This window comes from Meriones unguiculatus, chromosome 8 (assembly GCF_030254825.1).
Source record: "Meriones unguiculatus strain TT.TT164.6M chromosome 8, Bangor_MerUng_6.1, whole genome shotgun sequence".
In the NCBI taxonomy this organism is placed as follows: domain Eukaryota; kingdom Metazoa; phylum Chordata; class Mammalia; order Rodentia; family Muridae; genus Meriones; species Meriones unguiculatus.
The window spans coordinates 118,002,988-118,026,878 of NC_083356.1; the positions used below are offsets into that span (position 1 = coordinate 118,002,988).

General features: G+C 35.7%; 1 protein-coding gene across 2 annotated transcripts in view; it reads left to right on the top strand.

Annotated features, from left to right (window-relative positions):
* Lnpk (lunapark, ER junction formation factor) overlaps positions 1–23,891 on the top strand; it is a 76,597-nt gene that overhangs the window by 19,282 nt on the left and 33,424 nt on the right. For both annotated transcript variants that reach the window (XM_060390435.1, XM_060390436.1), the window contains exons 5-8: positions 3,978–4,036; positions 8,331–8,371; positions 11,392–11,475; positions 11,561–11,612. In XM_060390435.1, coding sequence (XP_060246418.1) covers positions 3,978–4,036; positions 8,331–8,371; positions 11,392–11,475; positions 11,561–11,612 — 236 coding nt within the window. The remainder of the gene's footprint in view (positions 1–3,977; positions 4,037–8,330; positions 8,372–11,391; positions 11,476–11,560; positions 11,613–23,891) is intronic.

Here is a 23,891-nt window from a genome sequence, read left to right on the forward strand (position 1 = left end):
CTAGTTAAGCTGCTGACAAGACCATAAAATAATCCCACTCAAAAAACAGTTGGAGATAACCACAATATGGGAAGGTATCTTATCTCAGGGTGGGGCATCTGGGCTGTACAGCCCACCAGCCTTGTAATAGAACATTCTCGGCACAGGAAAATACCTAACATTCCTGAGGTCTATAGATAGCTCTTTCAATGTTAATTATGTTAGTTAGCCAATCACACTGTAACAAGCTTGCCCTTGCTGGATGTCACCGAATAGTTTAACTGCTAAACTGGACATTCCCAGTCCTTGTGCAAACCTCAATAAAAACTCTGTCTTCTAGCTGCTTGGGACTCTCCTCCCTGATCCTGTGTTGGTGATGGTTGAGACCAAGCTTAAGCTCAAATAAAGCTCTTTTCTCTTGCATATGTGGTCCAGCTCCTGGCGGTCTTTGGGGACCCTCAGATCTGGGCATACCACTTACACATTGTTTAGCAAGTCAGCCCTTTGTTAGGTGTTTACCATAGGCTCATTGACTTTCAGACTAGGTAATCCAGGAGGGAAAAATCTGAGATCTGTCTAACTGTCCCTTCTGTCCCATCCAGTCAGCCGTATAGATCAGCATGGGTATGATGGACCATTTGAAGGTTTGAGTATGATGAGGCAAGACTGTCTCTGATCTGTTGATCTGGAGACCTTCTAGTAAAGGATTAATAGACCTGGATCTCAGAGTAGATCTAATTTTAGCTTTTCAGGAACTTTCATGCTGACTTCCATGACTGGATCACCTCACATTCCCACCAGCGGTGTATATAAGGGTTTGTTTGTTTTTTTATCTGCTTGCCAGCACACTTGCTGTTGCTTTCTCAAGAAACTGACTGGGATGAGAAATGGAATCTCAATATAGTTTTAATTTGCATTTTTTCTGATAGCTAGTGAGATTTGAAGAGTTTTCCTATGTTTATTGGCCGTTTTATCCTTCACTTTTTGAGAATTATCTATTCATTTCATTCTAGCCCATTTGTCGGTTTGGTGTTTTGAGTTTTCAGTTTTTTGTATATTCTGGATAATCACCTTCTGTAAGATGTATGGCTAGCAAAGATTTTCCTCCCATTTTGTAGGTCATCTTTCCACTTCATTGTTTTTCTTTCCTGTGTGGAAACTTTAGTTTTCTGAGATCCAATTGTTAGTCACTTGTTAGCATTATTTCTTGTGATACTGGAGTCCTGTTTAGAAAGTCTATATGTTGAAGTGTTTTCCCTTCTCTCTCTTAATAGTTTCAGAGTATTAGGTCTTATAAAGGTCTTTGAACCATTTGGAATTGATTTTTAAAAATAACCTATTTTTTGTGTGTGTGCATGCGTGTGGGTGTGGGAGTGGGTGTGTGTGAGTGCATATGTGAGTGTGCACATACCTACAGAGCCAGAGATATTTTGGATTCCTGGGAGCTGGAGTTACAGGTGTTTGTGAACTGCCTGGGTTAGAACTCCTGTCCTGATAGAGCAGCCAGTGCTGTTAGCTACATAGCCACCTCTTCAGCTAGTGGTGTTGAAAAGGAATGATCTGGTTTCCATTCTACTTGAGGATGTCCAGCTTTTCTAGAGTCTTTTGCTGAAAAGGCGGTCTTTTCTCTAATGTATATTTTTGTCGTCTTTGTCAAAAGTCAGGTGGCTGTCACTGTGTGCGTTTATATTTGGGTCCTCTAAGTTTCGTTTTCTTGTTTTTTGTGTGCCTGTCGTATGGTGTTTTGTTGCTATATCTCTTCTGTAGTATAACTTGGAATTAAGTATGATGATAACTCTGGTGAGCGTGTGTGCACACATGTGAATACACACACACACACACACACACACACACACACACACACACACGGATGTGGAGGCTCTCTTCCCAAGACAAAAGATTTAGTATCTTTTTAAATTTCTGAAGTTTTATAAAGTTCTTATTGTAGAGATCTTGTACTTCCATGGCTAAGTTTATTCCCAAGGCTTTAATTCTGTCTGTCTTTCTCTCTCTCTCTCTTTCATTCATTCATTACTAGTGAATGGGATTTTTTTCCTAGTTTCTTTGTCAGTTTGGTTCCTATTTGTACCTCGGAAGACTGATCTTTGAATCTTAATTTTAAATCCTTCCTGTTTAGTGAGAGTGTTTACCAGTTTTTTGGAGGAGTTTTACATTCTTAACGTGTAGAGTTCTGTCACCTGCAAATAAGGTTACATTGGCTTTTTCCTTTCCTGTTTGTACCTTTTATTTTTTTATTTTGTCTTAGCTGTAGCTGACTAGACAGCACTCTGTTCTATCAGAGTAGGGATAGGCACCCTTTCTCACTCTTGATTTTAGCTAATACTTTTTGAGTTTTTCTCATTTGGTATAGTGTTGGTAATAGGTTCATTTTATATATCTTTATTATTATTATTATTATTATTATTATTATTATTTTACTACTTTCCTCAGAGCTTTTTTTCTTTTCATGAAGGGGTATTAGACTTTGTTAAAAGCTTTTCCTGGATTTACTGAGATGGTCACATGATTTCTGTTTTAGAGCCCAGTAATGTGATGCATTATATTTATTGATTGTGTATGTTGCACCATCTCTGCGTTTCTGGAACAAGACTGGCATGACATGGCAGATGATCTTTTTGACTCTTTCTTGAATTGTATTGTAAATATTTTGTTGAACTTTTTTAATGTTTCTGTGTTCATTAGGAAGACTGGCCTATAACTGTTTTCTGCTTTTGTTATCAGGGTAATATTGGCTTCATAAAAAAATTGGTAGTGTTCTTTCCTTTCTAGTTGATGGAGTAGTTTAAAAAGCATTGGTGTTAGTTCTTTAAAAGTCAAGTAGAATTTAGTAGTAAATCCACACGGGCCTGTTTGATTTGAGAGATTATTGATTCAATTTCATTGCTTATAATGGTCCATTTAATTTTTAACTTTTTCATTTGTTTGTATATGTGTGTGTAGGGTTGCAGACATGCCATGACATACTTGTGGAGGGCAGAGGATAATATTGTGGGGTTGGTTATGTGGGTTCTAGATTAAACTCAAGTTGTCAGCTTTTCACAGCACCCCATCATTTGGCTGGCCTAGTGTTTTCTATATTGACATTGAATTGAAGAAATGACCTTGACAAACTTGTGATAGGATTTTTTTTTTTTAGTTTCTCTTAATTCTTTTTATATAATTGGATATATTAGTAGTGCAAAGGCTAAAGAATTATTATCATAAAATCTTAAAAGGAGTTATTTAGCTAAATTTTATTATGAAGCATTTATTTGAAAGTAAGGATTTTTCTCCTAATTCTTTCTCTAGATAGCTTATTCTGTTGAATAAAGAAGATCTCTCTAGTGTTAAATGATAGAGATTATGTAATAATGCTCAGGTTTGGAAAAGCAAAATACGCTTGCCTGTTAACACAAGGAAATGATAGGAAAAGTTTTTGATATTGATGCTTAGCATTTTTGATGTTGGAGAGATGGCTTGGTGGTTAAGAGCTTATGCTACTCTTGCAGAGAACTTGAATTCAGTTCTCAGAATCTAGGTTAGTAGGTTTACAACTGTAACTTCAGCTACAGGTGATTACACACCTTCTGGCCTCTTTGGGCATCCCCACACATATGTACATACTAACACACAGACACATACACATAAATGAAAATAAAACAAAATATAGAAAAATCTATTATACTGTTTTTAATGCCTTTGATTCATAGACCTTTCAGAAACTGACAAAAGCAATGGTTTCTTCAGAGAAATGTATTCATACATAGAAAGGCAATTTTATAATTCTAAGGGGAACTCTCAGAAGGCTCATGGAACCTAGGTTGAGCACTCTTCTATTGAAAGCTCAGGCAAGTGTCTGGTATTCCTTGGCAGAACATAGTATGTTTGATTTTCAATGTGTAGAGAGAAATGCTTAACTCTTAACTGTTACTTTCATCTTGGATTCTGATTCACCTGTTGTAATGATGAATTTGTTTTGAATTTTGCTTCCTCTCTAGCATCTGGACCATAAGAACTGTGCTTATTTTCTTCTTTTCCAAGAGAACAGAGAGAAATAGTAAGTTTAAGTTCCACATGTTTCTTTTATAAATATATAGTAAATAAACAGACAAACTCATCTTACTGAATGCTATTTTATGAGCCAGTCATGATGTTGTTTCCGAGATGATAGTATGATAAGTATGAGAATTGTTTGCCATACAACATAACAGTGTTCATGAGTATTGTTTAGATGTTTTTTTTATACAACAGACTTTTTTAAGTTAAAACAGATTGAATTTGTTAAATTAATCTTTGTGGGAAACAGTGTACACAGTAAAATGTAGTATCCATACTCTTGTTCTTTTTATTCATTTTTTATGTATGGGTGTTTTACCTGCATGTGTGTCTGTACATCATGTATGTGCTTGGTACCTGTGGAGTGCAGGAGAGGTCATTGGATCCCTTGGGACCAGAGTTATAGATGGTTATGAGTGGTACTGTGGGTGCTAGGAATTAAACCTTCCTCTGGAAAAGCAGTCAGTACTTTTAACCCCTGAGTGATTTCTCTGGCCTTTTCTTGCAACTGTATTACTCTCATTAACCTCACAGCCCTTTAGCTTTGTTTTAATATACAAATACAAAAATTTGCTTCTGTATATGTTTTATATATGTATAAGTTTTAAATATTTTCATGTCTTAAAAAGTATCTTGCCAGGCTGTGTTGGTGCATGTATACCCTTAATGCCATCACTTGGTAGGCAGAGACAGTTGGATCTTTATGCGTTTGAGGCCAGCCTGATCTATAGAATGAGTTCTAGGACAGCCAAGACTACACAGGAAAACCCTGTCCTGAAAAACAAAATGAAAGTATCTCAATCAGAATTATACATTTATTAATTTTTTTCAGACAATATATTCTGATCACTGTTTTTCCTGCCTCAACTCCTCCCATTTCCTCCCCACTTCTTCATCCACCAGATCCACACCTTTTCTGTGTCTCTTTAGAAAACAAATAGCCAATTAGAAAAACAATACAAAAGCAAAAACAAAGAACAATCATAAGAAACACACATACTCAGATACGTAAAAAAAAATCCATAAAAATACAAAATCAGAAATCATAATATACAAACAAAAGACTGGTAAGACAAAAACAAATGTTCAAACAAAGCAAATATGAGACAAAAAGTCTGCAAGAATACCTCTGAGTTCATTTTGTGTTGACTGTCTACTGCTGCACATGGGGCCTACCCTAAAATGTGGCTAATATGCCCAGTTAGACTCCATTGGAGGAAACTAAGTTTTCCTTTGCAAGACGATGTCATTTGGATATAGCTTTGGGCTAGGTCAGGGAGATTGTGTCCACATCTACATATTGAGACCATGCCTGGCTTGAGTCTGTGCAAGCCCTGTCCATGCTGCCGCAGGTCTCTGTGAATTCATATATACATCTGCCCTATTCTGTCTGCAAGACATTGTTTCCTTGGTGCCACCTGTCCCCTCTAGCTCTGCACTGCCTCTACCACATGGCTTCCTGAGCCCTAAGGGTAGAGGTTTGATGAAGACAACCCATTTAGAATGGAATGTTTCAAAGTTCCTTACTCTTTGCACTTTTGTCCAGTTGTGCGTCTCTGTGTTAGTTCCCATCTACTACAAGAGAATGTTTCTCCGTTGATGGTTGAGTGAGGTACTGATTGATGAGCAGAATGTCTTTAGGAGTCATTTTTATTGCTATGTTCCTTTAGCACGGTAGTTCTCAACCTTCCTAATGCTGCAACTCCTTAATACAGTCCTCGTGGTGGTGACCCCCAACCATAACAATGTTTGTTACTACTTCATAACCTTCATAACTAATTTTGTTATTGTTATGAATTATAATATAAATATTTGATATACAGATGGTCTTAAGCAACGCCTGTAAAAGGGTCATTTCATCTCCCCACCAAGGGGTCAGTGATGTACAGGTTGAACTGCTGCTTTAGGAGAACAAATAAAATAGTATTTGGTTTTCTCCTAGGTCCATGGCCTTTCTCTTCTCAGGTTTTTGGACACCTGAGTAGTCTCAGTCCACCTTCTGGAGTAGGCCTTAAATCCAATCAGAGAGTGATTGGTTACTTCTACAACTTTTGTGCCATTATTGCACTAGCCTGTCAGGCCAAGAAGTCATCATTGTAGACCACAGGGTCTACAGCTAGGTTGGCATTGGCCTTTCTCCTCTGCACTGTGCAGAGTACCATCCAGTACCATGAACAATAGTTGTCACTAGGGTGAAGGCTCTAGCTAAGCACTGCTCAGCTTCTCTGTGTTCAATAAGATGTATACGTTTATCTTAAATGAACTTTCTATTTGGTATGCTCTTTTTTTTTTTTTTTTCATCATACAAAAGTGGAGTCTACTGAACTCTTGTATACCTATTAGCCTACTTAAATAGTTATCAACTCATGGTCTATCTTAATTTTGTTTCTGCCTTCACCTTCCTCACTGCTTATATTGCTTTGAAGAATATCTTGCAATAGAGAAATAAAACTTAAATATAAAGTGTTATAAATAAATAAAAAGAAAATATAAATGTAATACATTATCATACTTAGAAATATTAATAAGTAGTAATATAAAATATAAAGTTACTAGTAGTTTTATAAGTGTTACTTGTTTCAAAATTATTTTGTTTCAGTATGTAAATAAGTTTGTATAAATAGATGATTCAAACACATTCCTTGCAAATGATCTTACTTCTTTCTAGTTTAGGATATGTGTTTTACCTCAAGTAACCACTTATTTTCAGATACTTTTGATTCTTTCATACTTTTCCTCGCCCACCTTATTTGGCAAACACTATCCTGTTTAAATATGATTACATGTTTAATCTCTGACAAATACTATTTGAATACGCTTAATTATTTTACTTAAAAAGTTTTATTATATGTGTGTGTGTGTGTATGCCTACATGTGTTTATATACCACATGTATGTACAACTGCTGTGGAGGCTAGAAGAGGGTTTTGAGTCACTGGAACTGGAGTTACAGGTTATTGTGAACTGCCTGATGTGGGTGCTGGGAACCAAACTCTGGTCCTATGCAAGATGTTCTTAACTTATGAGCTGTCTGTCCAGCTCCTTGAATACACTAACTTTGATTCCCAGATCAAATGTGTACTGATAACTGTTATGTAGTCTTATGCAGTAAATTGATTTTTTCTTTTTAAAAAACTACATTATTATTTATTGTGTTTGTATGTGGATATACATGTGCCATAGCGTACATGTGGAGGCCAGAGGCCAACTTGCAGGAGTTACTTATTTTTGCTAATTATGTATTTCATTTCTGTAGAAAAACTAGAAACTTAATATATTTATAAAGGGGTTCTTTTTTGTTAAAGATTTATTTAATGTGTGTTTTTGCCTGCATGTATGTATGTGTACTGTGTCTGGGGCCTGTGGAGGTCAGAAGAGCTATCAGATCCCCAGGAACTGGGATTAAGAATGATGGTGAGCCATCATGTGGGTGCTTGTACTTGAACTGGGGACCTGTGCAAGAGCAACAAGTACCCTTAATCTTTGAGCCATCTCTTCAACCTTTCCTGTTTTTTTTTTTTTTCCTCTAAAATTGTTTATTTTTATTTAAAATTTTATTTTATTACTATGTAGACCTGGCATCTAGAAATTGCTATGTAGACCAGGCTGGTCTTGAAAAGACAGAAATCTTTCTGCCTCTCATTGTGATTAAAAGTGTGCAGCACCATACCTGACTTAAAGGATAGCTTTTGAAATGATTCTTCATGTTCTGTTATGGCAAATTGAATAAGCGTGCAAATTTTAGAAATCTTTAATTTTTAAAAAGCTACTTTTAATTTTTAAAAGTCTCTTCTCAGGTATAATAAAGATTTTCACAAGTTTGTATTTTTTAAAATATGCAAATAATATTTTTATTATCAGTATATAAAAGGAAATTTGGTATATGTAAATTAAAATGGCTGGAATGTTCAAAGAGAAAAGTATTGTTTCTGAAAAAATATTAAGAATTTTGTCTGCTGAGTGTGGTGGTGGAAGCCTTTAATCCCCGCACTCAGGGAGGCAGAGGCCATCCTGGTCTACAAAGCAAGTCCAGGACAGCCAAGGCTACACAGAGAAACCCTTTCTCAGGGGGGGAAAAAAAGAATTTTGTCTATATAAAGTTCACTTAAATTTTTTTTAATCTTGAAATATACTTGTAGACATTAAAATAGTTTTTAATCTCTACTATGTGAGTAATTTAGATAAATCATGAACATTTTCATGTGTTTGTATCATGTAGTTTATTTATGATGATTGAGGCTCATATCTAAGCATATTAATATTTGATATAGCTTTGATTTAAATCTTGTTTTCTAGATGAAGCATTGGATGATTTAAAGTCCCAGAAGAAAAAGATAGTAAGTTAAATTTTATTTAAATTTTATTTAAACTTATTTATTTATATAAATAAGTTAACTGGATAATTGATGCTTATGAATTATACCACTAAAGTGCTTTCCCAGAAGCACTTTTTGACAGTATTTTGATGTTGAAATTAAATTATAATTTTTTTTTTAGTTAATAATACACAGGAAAAAGTAGTTTAGGTGTGTGGATTTTTGAAATTCTGAGAATTTATGGTAATTGGAGGCTGAGAAGTAAGTAAATAATTTGTATTAAAGAACTAAATGAGACATAGAAGGTATAAGGCGAGTACCCAACTTCTTTATTAGAGCCCAAATGGAAGAGCCATGGACTTGTGTTAATTCTTAGGTTCCATGAGGTAGAGCAGGGGAGGGGCAGAGAGAGAGAGAGACTGAGACAGATTATTAATATTAGTTGTTGGAGACAAATTCAACATGAATAGACTGAAGCAAGAGGGAATAAGAATTTTTTTTTCTTAGTGTCTCTTACTTTACACCAATGTTGATCCCATTCTGAGACTAGTTAAGTAAAGTGGGTTTTTTCTTTTTTGATATTTTGGAAAGAGCACTAAGAATAAGACAAAAGGGCTGCGGTATGATGTTGGCATATAGAAATCAGTAATAAGTGAATTGGTCTTGGTCTTGGTGTTTGTCTTTTACACGTTTGTTAGAATTGGAAATGTTGGACATAATCTATATATGGTAAGCTTAGTGTACTTTTGTCCAGAACATAAAAAATTGTATTAGTTTTCTGTTGCTGTGACAAATAACTGAGGTAATCAACTTAAATTGATGACAAGTTTTTGTTTTTTAGTATCTGACTTTAGAGGTTTCAGCCCGTGGTCACTTGCCTGTGGTGGCACAGTACCTCCTGACGGGGGTGCATATTACATAAAAATAATTTTAAATAAAAACATGCTGAAAAAAACAGAGGATAATGGGATTGTACCTATTAGTACTTTAAAATTATCTTATTTAAGATAAATATGTGAAACATAGGACATAAAAGTACAAGTGAATACTTACTGCTGACAGACCTACTAGTAATTGCAGTTGTTGGAATAGCGTTTGGACTAGGAGTTCTCTGTTAAGGATATAATTGTATCTAATCTTTTTAAATTTTAAAAACATTTTTATCTTTTAAAAACCTTTACTTAATATATTTCTTATGTTATATAAGGACCATTTCATACAAGCATGTTTTGTACTTTAAGCATATTTTCCTGTCATATCCCTTTGTTGTCCTTGCTTCCATTAGTCCCCTTTGTTCCTATAGGCAGCTCCACTTTCTCTTCATGTCATGTATATATACATGGTTTGTGTGTGTGTGTATTAAATTTAGTAATCGCATACAGGAGAAAACATACAGTTTTTCAGAGACTGGCTTAATTTTCTTAATATGTAAATTGTTGTAAACCTGGCAGTAGGTTTTATCTTTAGCTGTGCTGACCAAATTAGTAGCTACTTGCCACATTTGACTATGTTTTCATGATTTATAGTGAAACGAAACTGTAAACTTAATTTGTAGGTCACGAAGCAACATTTTAAGAGCTTACCATATTCGTCATATTCATCTTAGTTGACTTCTGTTGTAACAGTGTAGAACATTTCTGTCCTTACTGAGAGTTCTATTGAACAACACAGGTCCAAAAGTCATTACCCATCAGAGATTTGATTCTCTAATATTTCATGATGATGTTGATTTGGGCATGTAATCCATGATATTCTTTTCTACCTCCATTCCTCATTTTTCACTAGTCCAAAATGAATTTTACATTAGAAAGTTGACATTGCTTTTCTTGAGAACTTATTATAATTTTGTAATAACTAGTAAAATAGTTTTACTAAATTGAGATTTATAAATCATTCATCTAAGGACTTCTTAAATGTTAAACATTTAGTGGGGAATCTATTAACTTCAATGTGGCAGGGTATTTCTTTTAAAACTATGCTTTAGGTAAATAAATATGGTCTGGGTTGCTTTTTAAAATAAGTATCTTTGGAATAAACAGGACATATAGTGAATATAAGTGGTTATTGGTCACCGAGAAGGAAAGGGTCATTTTCCAATTTTTCCAAAAGCACTTTATATTGTATACTAGTTATTTGTCATAACTGACTGTCTTGTACTAAAGTTCAGCTTTTTCTGATGTTAGACCATAACTGCTGAAATGATATTTTATTAGTGATTACTTACTTTTAAAATTGAGTCCTTAGGCTGTAAAATAAGTGACTTGAGAACATTGTAAATAAAGTGCTATAACAATGAAGTATTTTAATTACAGCCCCTAATGTGAGCTTAGAACTCAGGAAAATTTTTACTTAAATTCTGTGTTTGGGTGTTTGGTTTTTCTTCTAAAGTTGTTTGAATCTAAGTAAAGAAAAGGGTGGAGAGAAGAACGTTCGCTTTTTGAGTCATTGGAGCAGAGTCTGTGGCTGTTCTCCCAGTTAGTGAGTTTTCAGTGCATTTGCAGCAAGCTAATTGCTTCTGCTAATAAATAATCTAAAATCGATGCTGACAGCAGTTAATTGGCACAGAGATTTTATTTTGTAAAGCTCTTGGCTAACGACCTTCTTAAATTAATAGCATTAAGTGCTATGAGGAAATAAATCTGAGGAATTGCCTGTCATTTGCTTGTCATGTCTAATAACTTCCAATAATGATGGCTGATAGATTTTTGCACATTCCATTATTGAAGTTGGTGCATGTAATTATTCTCCTCATTATATGTAAACAATTAGCGATATTTGGTATTTCCTCGCAGTAAAGCTGTTAAAATACAAGCAATGTATTAAAGGTTAGAAGCTATTTTAAAAGCTTGGATTTTAATTATTTGATTGCAGGACATCTTTTGATTTAGATACATTTGCTAGATATAAGTACAAAAAGAAGAGGGGTGACTTTTTCTTCTTTAATTTCAAGATTGATATTTTACTACCTTTGAATAAGATTTATAAAAATAAATGGTATATGTTTCAAAATATAACAATTTATGGAAATTTTTTATTTGTAGCTTGAAGAAGTCATGGAAAAAGAAACTTATAAGACCGCTAAGTTAATTCTTGAAAGGTTTGATCCAGACTCAAAGAAAGCAAAGGTAAAACTGATAGGACAGTTTTTTCATTACAACTTTTACATTGTAATAGGGCACTGTATAATTTAAACATTATTGTAACTGACAGGAGTTTGAGCCGCCATCTGCTGGAGCAGCTGTAACTGCAAAGCCAGGACAAGGTAAATAACTTTGTAGAAACTGCTGCTGCTGTTGGAAAGATCCATATTTACCCAAGTGAGTTCACAAGTGTGTGTTGGTGTTGTGTAAAAAGTTAAATGCTTTTATGTTAATTTAAACTTGGTACTCTGAAGTCTGACTTAGATAGATGATAATAATCTATTTCATTTTTATTTTATGGGAATACGTTGATAAGTTAGAATATTGAATAGTGAGATTAAAATATATACTTGGATTTAATCTTGAAATTTAATTAATTTCACATATTTTATAAGGTTTTCCCTTGCAAATAATAATCTTCGGAATATCTGTTATTAATATATTTTTATTTTTATGATTTTTTTTCTGGAGAATGAAGGTATTTTTTTTTTTTTTTGCCAAGGTTGAAGTTTGTTCTAAAATAACACATTTACTTAATAAAAAGGTAAAATAATTTTAAAATGAGAGAAAAAGAAATTGAATTTCATATAATAACAAATTTTTGGAGTTGTATTACGTACCATATATCACCATTACAATTAAGTATTATGTAAAATTTCAAGTCATTTTATTTTTATTGTGAATTATTTTAATTTATCAGTATTGTGTGTAAGCCTGTGTTAATGGTACATGTAGAAGTCAGAGGGCAACTATGTTCCATTAGGTCAATCCTTCCACCTTTACGTGGCTTACAGGGCTTGAACTCAGGTTCTCAAGCTTATGAGGTAAGTGCCTTTACCTATTGAGAGCCACTTCATCAGGCTCCAGAAGTTACCTTAAATGGTTACCTAAAATATCTCCTAAAGTAGAATGTGGATGATATTTTAAGTTTGCATTAGTTTTTGTTTTTGTTTTTGAGACAGGGTTTCTCTGTGTATCCCTGTCTGTCCTGGGCTCACTTTGTAGACCAGGCTGGCCTGCCTCTGCCTCCCAGAGTGTTGGGATCGAAGGTGTGCACCACTGTGCCAGGCTTTGCATTATTTTTTAATCTTTTATTTTTTCACTAGAATCTGATAAGTTTTTAACATTTTGTGGCCTTGAAGAATATAGAAAACTGTAACTCTTGTCCTTGCAGAATTGAAACCTGGGTTTAAAGTTATAATAGCATTTATAACTTTGAGAAGGTAATCTTTTCATATTTTCATAAATAGCCACAATGACCACAGAGATAAATGATTCACATTTATAGGTTTTCTAATTGGTATTGTGTAGGAAGAATTTGCTCTCTCAGTCTTATTTACTATGTATACAATATCTGCATGTGTGCCTTCACATCAGAAGGATGCACCAGATCTCATTATAGATGGTTGTGAGCCACCATGTGGTTGCTGAGAATTGAACTCAGGACTTCTGGAAGAGCAGCCAGTGCCCTTAACCTCTGAGCCATCCCTCCAGCCCAGTCTCTCAGTCTTTATATCTAGCATTATTGGTTTAACTTGCTCTTTCTTTAATTCTTTTTATTTTTGACTGCTTTTTGGGTAGAAGTTCATATATGATTAAAATAATTACATAAACATGTTTCTAGAGAAATTCCCATTTCATAATCAGTGTTAAGTTTTCCTATAGTTTATGTATCTGTTAAGCAATCACAGAAAAAGTTTTGTTATATGTAAAGCATTTTTATGTATACAGTACTAGTTCTTAAAAAATACTGAATTTATAAAAGTGGAAACAATTTTTTAAAGTGGAAACAATTTATAAAAGTGGAAACAAGTTTTTGTTTCCAGAGATATAGATGTGATGGGAGCAACAGGGCAATATTGATCAAAGGATACAAAATTTTAGTTATATAAATAAATATACAGCTATTGTACACTATAGGGACTTTAGTTAGAATGTTATGTTATTTACTTGAAATTTGCAAAGATAGTAGATATTATGTGTTCTCTCCATATCCACATGGTGTGATGGATATGGCCAATTAGCTTGACTGTAGGAATCATTCAATAATGTGTAAGAATTTTTTTTAAAAAGTAATAATGCTAGTAAATGTTTTTCAATGTGGCATCTTACAGAAAGCTGTGGCTGTTACTATAAAAACATTCTCAGGTATATAATTTAGCTGATATAAGTCATATAATATAGGATAAACATACTAAAATCTATAGTCCTAAAGAAGCTAAACAACAAAGAAGACCCTAGGAAAGATGCTCAATCATCATCCAGAAGGCAAATGTGATAGACATCTGAAGCAGGAGAATTCAGGGAACAGGACAGGAGCCTACCACAGAGGGGCTCTGAAAAACTCTACTGATCAAAGTATTGAAGCAGAGGCTGAGACTCATAGCCAAACTTTGGGCAGAGTGCAGGGAACCTTATGAAAGAAGGGGGAGCTAGAAAGACCTGGAGGGGACAGGAGCTCCAAAAGGAGACCAACAGAATACTTTGAGAATTTACCTTCTTTTTTTTTTTTTTGTCATGAAAATTATTTTTTAAATTTTTATTAATTACACTTTATTCACTTTGTATCCCCCTGTAGCTCCTTCCTTGTCCCTTTCTCCCTCCCCCTTCTCCACGAATGCCCCTCCCCAAGTCCACTGATAGTGGAGGTCCTCCTCCCTTCCATCTGACTCTAGTCTATCAGGTCTCATCAGGTCTGGCTGCATTGTCTTCCTCTGTGTCCTGGTAAGGCTGCTCCCCACTCAGGGGGAGGTGATCAAAGAGCAGGCCAAACAGTTCATGTCAGAGACAGTCCCTGTTTCCATTACTATGTAACCCACTTGGACACTGAACCGTACCTTTCTTTGAAACTTTTGAACCTCAAATAAATTTTTCTTACAGACAAGCTGCTGCTGCTGTTATTTGCTTTGGATACTTGTGCTGCTTGTAGCTTTTTGTTTATTTGGAGACAGGTTTTCTCTGTGTAGCCTTGGCTGTCCTGGACTTGCTTTGTAAACCAGGCTGGCTTCAAACTCATGGTGATATGCCTGCCTCTGCCTCGCTGAGTGCTGGGATTAAAGGCATGAGCCACCATGCTCCGAATGAGTTTATCATTTTTGTATCATTTTTGGGGGCACATGCATGTTGGAGGCCAGAGGACACCCTCATGCTGTCACATTCCTCAGGAATGCTGCTTGCCTTGTGTTTTGAGGCAGGGTCTCTCACTGCCCATAACTTTCTAAGTGGGTTAGGTTGGCTGACTGGCAAGCTTCAGGGATCCACCTGTCTCTGTGTCCTCAGCACTGGGATTATAAGGGGAAGCTCCATGTCCATGTTTTTATTTTGTTAGTTCTGGAGACTGAATTTAAGTCAGGCTACTTGCGTGACACACATTTTCCTACTGAGCTATTTTCCTAGTCCCATCTCCCTCAAAACATTTAAAACTTAAACAGTATTTCTTTTGGGTGTATTATTTTACAATATTTTATTCTTCTCACTATATAATTACTGTTTTGGATTTTTTTCTTAACATGTAAAAAGTTCTAAATTATGTTATGATTTTATTCTACTTTTTAAAAATTATGTTATTTACTCTTATTTCCTAGTAGGTTTTCAGTATTTTTGTTTGATTATTTGAGACAGAGTTTTACTCTGTAACCCAGAACAGTCTGGAACTTGTGGTAGTCCTCCTGCCTCAGACTCCTGAGTACTGGGATTGCAGGTGTGTGCCACCTTTCCTAGCTTCTTATTGTTTTTATAGGTGTCACATAATTGTTAACTTTGTGTTAGTCCCCAGTTTCTCTTAGTTTGAAGTCTTTAGTTTTTGCAGCACTTGTGTGCTAGCCTTCCCTCCTTGTCTCCCTCCCTTCTCTTCTGCCTTTCCCCCTTATCTTCTCTTGCCTTCTTTTCCTTTTACTTTAGTGAGAACCAGTTCTGAATACATATAGCATTTATCTATGGCCTCTGAAAAGATCTGCTTTCTAAAAGGATTCTATTTAAGTGTTTCTGTCTGTCTGTCTGTCTATCTATCTATCTATCTATCTATCTACCTACCTACCAACCTACCTACCTACCTAGGTATCTATTTCTGGCTTTTCAAGACAGGGTTTCTCTTGTAGCCTCGGCTGTCCTGGAACTTACTCTATAGACCAGGCTGGCCTTGAACTCACAATGATACACTGCCTCTGCCTCCTGAGTGCTGGGATTACAGGTGTGTTATCCCCATTGCCCAGCTAAATGTCTTTTTATTTGCTAGCTCTTACAGATTGCTGAGCTGCAACTGATTCATGTACAATAGATATCTTAATTTTGCATAACTGAGTTGTTAATGATGTTTACTGTGCTTAGGCTGATTACAAATTGTGATAATATTGTTTGATTGCCTAAATTTTATATTAAAAGAAATATCATGCCTACTAGATGATTAACCCATCTTCCCTGAGATCCTTTTTCAATCCCAAGTAGATTTTTTTTAAGGACAATTTTTGTTGTTGTTGTTGTTGTTTGTTTGGTGGTTTGTTTTTGTTTTTTTGAGACAAGATTTCTCTGTGTAGCCTTGGCTGTCCTGGAACTGCTTTGTAGACCAGACTGGCCTCCAACTCACAGAGATACATCTACCTCTGACTCCCTGTGCTGGGATTAAAGGTGTGTGCCATTGCACCTGGCTAAGAACAGTTTTAATTTGTAGACAAATTGCAAAGATAGAGTTTCTATTTGTTCTTGTATCAGGTTTCTCCTGTTACCATAACAAGAAGGTATGTTTATAATTATAAGTTATATTGTTAATGAAAGGCTGGACGTCACCTTTTTCTGTTCTGGATACTATTTGAGTTCTATGCTGTGTTTAGTTGTCTTTTCTTTTTAGACTTCTTTTAATTGGACTGCTTGGTGGGTCTCTCTTATTTTTTGATGACCTTGAACAGTCTTACCTAACTAATCTGTTTTGGTAAGGAGTTTTGATTGAGTGCTTAATTTTAAAAATATTGGTTATCATTTGAGTTGAAGGAACAAGTATAAAAGTAGGGATCTGTGTGTATACGTTAAATAGAACCATTTGCTGCTTAGATGCTTATACTCTCATGGACCAGAAGATGGAAAGATTTTTGTCTTCTTCTATTCAAAAGCAGTAAAGCTTGAATGGAAATGAAAAATGAAATTTGCTACAGTATAAACTCCTGCATATTCTCTATATAATATACAAATATAAGTATTTGGGAATGATGAAAAGTGAAATCTTTTTCAAGACCTTGATTATACAGGGCTAAATTTTTCAAGGACTAAACCTTTTCATTTTCAAGATCTTGAAATAAAGGACTATGTTTAATTCTAATGTACTTTCTTAGTTGGGGTTACTGTTGCTATGACGAAACAGCATGACTAAAAGCAGGAAGGAAGGTGTTTACTTTTATTTGGCTTACACTTCCACATCACTGTTCATCATCAAAGGAAGTCAGGATAGGAACAGGGCCGGAACCTGGAGGCAGAAGCTGAGGCAGAGGCCATAGATGACTGCTGCTTTACTGTCTTGCCCCTCATGACTTGCTCAGCCTGCTTTCTTCGACCACCAGCCCAGGGGTGGCACCACCCACAATTGACTGCACCCCTCTCCATCAGTCACCAATTAAGAAAATGCCCTACAGGTTTGTCCACAACCTGATTGTATGGAGGCATTTCTCATTTGAGATCTCCTTCTCTAAAATGACTTTAGGTTGTGTCAAGTTAACATAAAACTAACGAGCATATATACTAATAATGTCTTTTTCTTTCAACAAGTGTGTATTAAATGTTCTGTTTGCTACAAGAGATTTTGGCGATACAATAGTGAACAAAAAGACAGCCTTTTTGTTTCCCATGCTGTAAAGAGGTAGACAATAAATTAGTACTAGGTAGAGTAAAATAAAGGTTGAAAAATAGGCAGTCCCTATAAGGAGGGTAGTGTATAGTTTTTAGGTAGAGTTGCTGGAGAAGATTTCATTTATTAAAGACAGGAAAGAAGTGAGTATATCAGTTATGTTGACACCTGAGGGAAGAATATTGTAGATAAATCAATATGTACAAAGACCCAGAGAGGAGAGCATGCCTACAATACTCTAGACAGAGCAATACTCTAGACAGAGCATGCCTACAATACTCTAGTAGATGGAGTGAGAAGGAAAGTAGCAGGAGACAGCAAGAGAAATAGCAAAGGACCGTCTCAGATAGAGCTTTATAGGATGTGGATTATTATAAGTCTTCTATTTTCAATTTTTTTTTCCATTTTAAATTTTGGTTGTTTTAGGCAAAGAATTAATGTGATATGACTTGTGCCAATTAGATACAGTTTGAATTTAATGTTTGAGAAGGAAACAAAGGTAGAAAGAGTAAGATGAATTTGAAAGCTTTTATGGTAACTCAGGATGGTATTGAAGGTGGCCTTGACTAATAGCATTAGAGATATTTTTCTTTAAAAAAATATTAAAAATTTAATATAAACCTGTTGTACTTAAAGTAGCTAAAGAAGTAGTCAAGTTCTGTGTATTTTGAATGTAGAACTCTAAAGCTTTTGTGGTTGATTAGATATAGACTAGACAGGGTGAAAGAGGAAAGGATGACATTAAAAATACTGAGCTGAGTAACTGGAGAGATGAATCTGCATTTTAATGAGATTCGGGATCCTGGAAGAGGGGTCCAGAAAGGGTGATGAAAGAACAAGGTTGATTTTGGATTTGTTATTTTGAGATGCCAGGTAGACATCTGTAGAACTTTTAACAGTTGAGTAAGGTGTGGTGCTGCATACCTATTGCCCAGCATTTGGGAGGCAGGAGGATCAGGGTTTTAAGGTCATTCTTGGTTACACAGCAAGTTCAAGGCCAGCCTGGTTTACATGAAGTCTTGTTTGAGATATCCAGGGTTTGGGTGGGGATGGAAAACAATTTGACGTGAATCTGACAAATAGAAATTTTAGACACTAGAGATACAAGCTTGAGATAGAAGATTTAGATGGTATTAAAACGATGAGAATAAGGTTGAAGTTATAGCTTGATGGCTAAGTATTTGTCTAGCAGGTTTTATGTCCTAAGTGTGATCTTTACCACGACAGAAAAAAACTGCTACCACCACCAAGAACAAAACCTCAAGACTGCATGAGGTTACCAAGGAAGTGTAATGTATATAGCAATTAAGATCTTTGAGCTAAGGTAGTCAAGACCTATGGAAAGCACAAAACCAAGGAGAGTTTGGAGCCCAGACCCTTTTAAGGCTGATTATTTGTGATAGATATTGCTGTCAAGTATGTTTAAGGTTGAAGACTGACTGCTTATTTTAGAGGTCAATGTTGAGGTTCTTGGTAACCTTGAAAAGAATATTTTGAGAGAAGGATAGGGCAAAAAGTCTTAACTATAAAGGGCGGGAGTGGGAAAGTTATAGACAATGGAAAGAGACAATTCCTTTGAGTAAAATACAATAGAAATGTATGGCTGGAGAGAGGGAAGTGTTTTGAGTAAACAGCTAAACACACTGCATCAGATAAACAGTAGCATGTTTGTGTGCAAACAGTAATTGAAATAAGTGATGACAGTAAAGAGAGAAGACAGTAAATAGGTGAGAGGAGATGTGATCTAGTTTATAAGTGGAAAGGTTGGCTTTTGGTAAGAGTTGATGACAGTTCCTTCTAGAAACAAAGGTGGTACAGATGGGGAGTGGGAATTGTCTTTTGATTGTATCTGACATTTACTTATTTTGAAGTAAAGTCTCACACTGTAGCCTTGGTTTGTACTCAAGGTAATCCTCTTGACTCATCCTTTGGGAATATAGGCATACACCACCATGCCTGCTTTCTATATATCTTTTTTTTTTTTTAACATCTGGGGAGATATAGCTAGGGCTTGAAGATGAGATGAAATAATTGTTAAGGTGAGAGAGAATATAGGTTTGAGAAATGTAGGAATGGCAGGGTACCCTCCAGAATACGTAAAATTAAAATAATCATGAATTTCAAACTGTTCTGTATGGATAAAGGTATGGATACAGAGAGTTGGTTTTAATCTGGGTTGAGGTTTTGACTAATGGTAAAAGGCTAAGGAAGTGAATTTGTAAGGGAATTATTTTTTAGATTTATTTTTATGTGTGTGAATGTTTCATCTTTTGTGTTTGTAGACCATATGAGTTCTTGATGTTTCTGTAGGCCAGAAGAGGGCATTGGATCCCTTGGGCCTGAAGTTCACAAATGGGTATGACCTGCCACTTGGTTCTGGAAATTGAACTTTGTCCTCTAGAATTGCAGCCAGTGCCCTTACCTGCTGAGCCACCTCTCACCGGCTTTTTGTTTGTTTGTTTGTTTGTTTGTTTGTTTTTTGAGGGGATAGCATTTTGTATTTTAGCTAAGTTTCAGACTTATGATTTTTTCTCTAGATTAAGAATCATGAGGGAAAATAAGGACATAAGGATGATTGGTAGTAAAAATAAGTTGGAGCCTGGAAGCTGCAGCTTGCAGGTGTGGCCCACAACTTTTTTTTTTTTTGTTGCTTTTTTGTTTTATAATTCTTCTTAGAGTGGGTTTTATACTTTTCTGCAATCTGAAAAATTGTAAAAAAGAATATGCTGCAAAGATCTTGCATAGTCTGCAAAGCCTAAAATGCTTACTACCGTTTGGCCCTTTCAAATGAAGCTTGCTGGCCTTGAATGATTAATAAATTATAGGCTGCTTTGTGGTTGGAGGAAGTAAGTGGAAAGGTAAATGTGGCTTGAGTGTGCGATGGTTACATTTGTTAGCCACAAGATTGTAGAACTACATTGTAAATATAGGACTAAGTGTATGAGGGAGAATGATCAAATTATCAGGAGATTCCCTTTATCACAGTTAACAAAAAATTCCATTGTATCCTACCATGCTAGATCTAAGGCTAGATTAATATTGCAGAAGAAATTGATTTTAGTGGATACTAGGTTTTTAGAGCTTGTGTTCCATGGCATTAGAATGCAAGTAGTCATAAATCACTTACTTTATAGTGAGTGGAAAGATACTTCATATTTTGCTGTTTGGAGGGGTGTGTGTTTAAAAAAAGAGGAGTCTGGAAAACACTTAATAAAAATTGACGTTTTGGTTTTTCTTTTTTTGAAATTGTAATTTACTTATTATTTATTACAATTTATTCACTTTCTATCCCCGCTTTAGCCCCCTCCCAGTCTCATACACTCTCCATCTTCTTCCTCTATGCCCTTCCCCTAGTCCATTGATATGGGAGGTCCTCCTCCTCTATTATCTGACCCTAGCCTATTAGATCTCATCAGGCCTGGCTGCATCATCTTCTTCTGTGGCCTGGCAAGGCTGCACTCCCCAGGGGGAGGTGCTCAAAGAGCTAGCCACTGAGTCCATGTCAGAGACAGCCCCTGGTCCTTTTACTAGGGAACCCACTGGGAGACTGAGCTGCCAGTTGGCTACATCTGAGCAGGGGGTCTAGGTCCTCTCCATGCATGGTCCTTGGTTAGAATTAATTGCTAATTTTGTACCATCATAACCATCAGTAATGGAACAGCCTATCTAAAACTTATTTTTAACAACATTCATGTATTTTACTTACACCTTTGAAATTTGTGTGTGGTTTGGGAAAGTGACTCGTTGGTTTCCACCCTGAGTTGTAACTATTTTGTTGGGGCTGGATGTGCTACTTCCAAGGCTGGCAAATTAGTGCTGGCTTTTGGTTTTTCTCCACATGGACATTCTCAGGCCAAAGAGAGAGCAAGTAGTTTTGGGACTCTGCATACTTGTATTCTCTTGGGAAAGCAGTCACAGAATACAGATTCAAGAGAAAAGTGCATAGGTACCCTTCACCCCATTTCTGGGGAAGGAGATTTAGGGCTTTATTCTAAAACTGCTATATCTATCTTAATGTAGATAGCAGGAACATTTCTGTCTCCATGTGTTTTTCAACATGGCTCTCAAATGCTACCAACACCATGAAACGCATCGCTGAGTTTAACAACCCCCTTGTCTTAGACTCTGTAGTATACTTTGTTGGCTCTGTGTTTATGACATTAGGTATAGCAGTTTGTCTAGTTTTTGCTTGCTACTGTGTGCAATCCAGAATTTCTTTCAGTGGTGCTAATCATAGTGTCTTAGTCTTAGTGATTACTTTTAATATGTTGAATTGACAGACATAAATGGAAACTTCTTTTTCTTTAGAATTTCCTAATTTTGTTTAAATTTTGCAAAATAATAATTTACAGAATGGGGCATTGATCACATATAAGGTTTACGTTTTTCAAAGTTGAGAGTTAAAAGACAAATCAGACTAGAAATAAAGACACTGACATGAGAGGAAAGCAAAGGTTAAGATAAATATCATACAAAATACATGCTTAACTTGAAATGCAGAACAATAGCAAATGAGGTAAGACAGTGAATAACTTGTGAATTATTAGTTTGTGTTATTAGATTTTAGAGAGTTTCTTATGTTGTTTCCCAAAGTTAGTCTTAGATTCTCAGTGTAGTGAACAAACAAAAGTTCAACTGATTTGTAACTTTATAAGGTTTGGGATTGTTATAATAGATATTTGGGGAGACCATTAGGGTAATTTTAAATAGGAGAAAATAGATGATCTTAGTAGATCATCTTCATTATGCTTGTACTCTGTGCTAGTTATGTTACCATATCTTGAGGGAATAAGGTTGTCATTCCCCCTTCTGTGCCCTTCATTGAAAGGGGTATACACAAATGTAAATAGTTGGTATGCTTAGGACCACAGTAGAAGGTAGACACAAGTTACCATAATTTTCTGTGAGAGCAGGTTTGGGAAAGTGCTCTTCAGGTAAAGGAATCATCCATGGGCAATGGTAGGATATAAAAAACAAAACAACAACAAAAACAAACAAACAAAAAAACAAAAACAAACAAAAAAAACCTTGGTGCCTTGAGAGACTGTAAATACTTTCTTCTCCCAGGGAAAAAGGAAAGTTTTATGTGAAAAAGTAATAAAATTATAAAAAGATTTGTTTGACATTAAGAAATAGAGTTTTCTTTACAATACAATGTAGCAAGCCACTTAAGCCCATGAGTTTTATTTTTTACTCTTATTGAAAATAGATTTTCTTTCTCATATAATATATTCTAGTTATGGTTTTGTTTTTGTTTTTTTTTTTTCTGTCTACTCCTAGTTTCTTCCTATTTCTCTTCCCATCCAGATCTACCCCCTCTTTTTTTTTTATTAGAAAAATAGATAGGGCTAGTAATAAAAATAAACATAATAAGATAGAATAAAAACTAACACTTTGGAGTAGGACAAAACAAACAAATGGAAGGAAAAGAGCCCAAGAAAAGGCACAAGAATCAGAAAACCACTTATTTGCACACTTAGGAATCCCATAAAAACACCAAACTGGAAGCCATAATATATATGCAATGGACCTGTAGGGTAAAAAGAGAAAAAATAATGAAAAAGTAAAGATAACTTAAAAATAAGGAAACAAACAAAGCCCTGACAGTACATTATGAAACAAGGAACCTTGAAAAATATGGCTGAGCTCGTTTTTTATTGACCAACTGCTGGGCATGCAGCCTACCCTCAGGAGTAGTTTGTTTCCCCACTGAGCTTCCCTTGAAGGAAAGTAAATACTCATTTGCAAGTGGTTATCATTTGGAGACAGCTTCTGGGTTAGGGATGAGGACATGTGGCCCCTTGTCCTTTCAGTCCATGACCTCATCTGGAGCAAACCCATGAAGGCCTTATGCATGCTGCTTCCATCTCTGTAAGTTCATATGTGCATTGATCTGTTGGTTTAGAAGGTATTGTTTGCTTAGTGTCCTCCACCCCTTCTGGCTTTTATACTGTGTCCTCTATTTCCATGGGGTCCCCTGATCCCTAAGGGGAGAGGTTTGATGGAGAGATCCCATTGACAGCTGAGTGTTTCAAGTCTCTCACCCTGTATAATGTCTGGCTGTGGATTTCTATATTTGTTCCCATCTGCTATATTTTTCTATATTTGTTCCCATCTTTCTCAAGCTTCTCTGATGGCTGAGCAAGGCACTGATTTATTAGTACGGCAGAATGTCATTAGGAGTCATTTTATTGCTGTGCTCTTTTAGTAGAACAGTAAGTAGTATTTGTTTTTTCCCTACATCCCTGGGTCACCTACTCTTTGGTTCTTGGTCACCCAAGCAATGTTGGGTATGGGTTTCATTTACAGAATGGGCCTTAAGTCAAATTCTGATTTTACTTATTCTCATAAGCTTTGCTCTACCATTGAGCTACCATATCTTGTGGGCAGGACACCATTGTAAATCAAAGGGTTTGTAAACTGAGTTGGTGTTTACATTTCTCCTTTGGTAACATGCATAGTACCTTCCTGCACCAAAGATGATGGCACATAGAGATGAAGGCTCTATGTAGGCACCAGCTGGACTTCTCCAAGTTTAATGAGTTGTATTAGAGGTATTAGCTTCATCAAT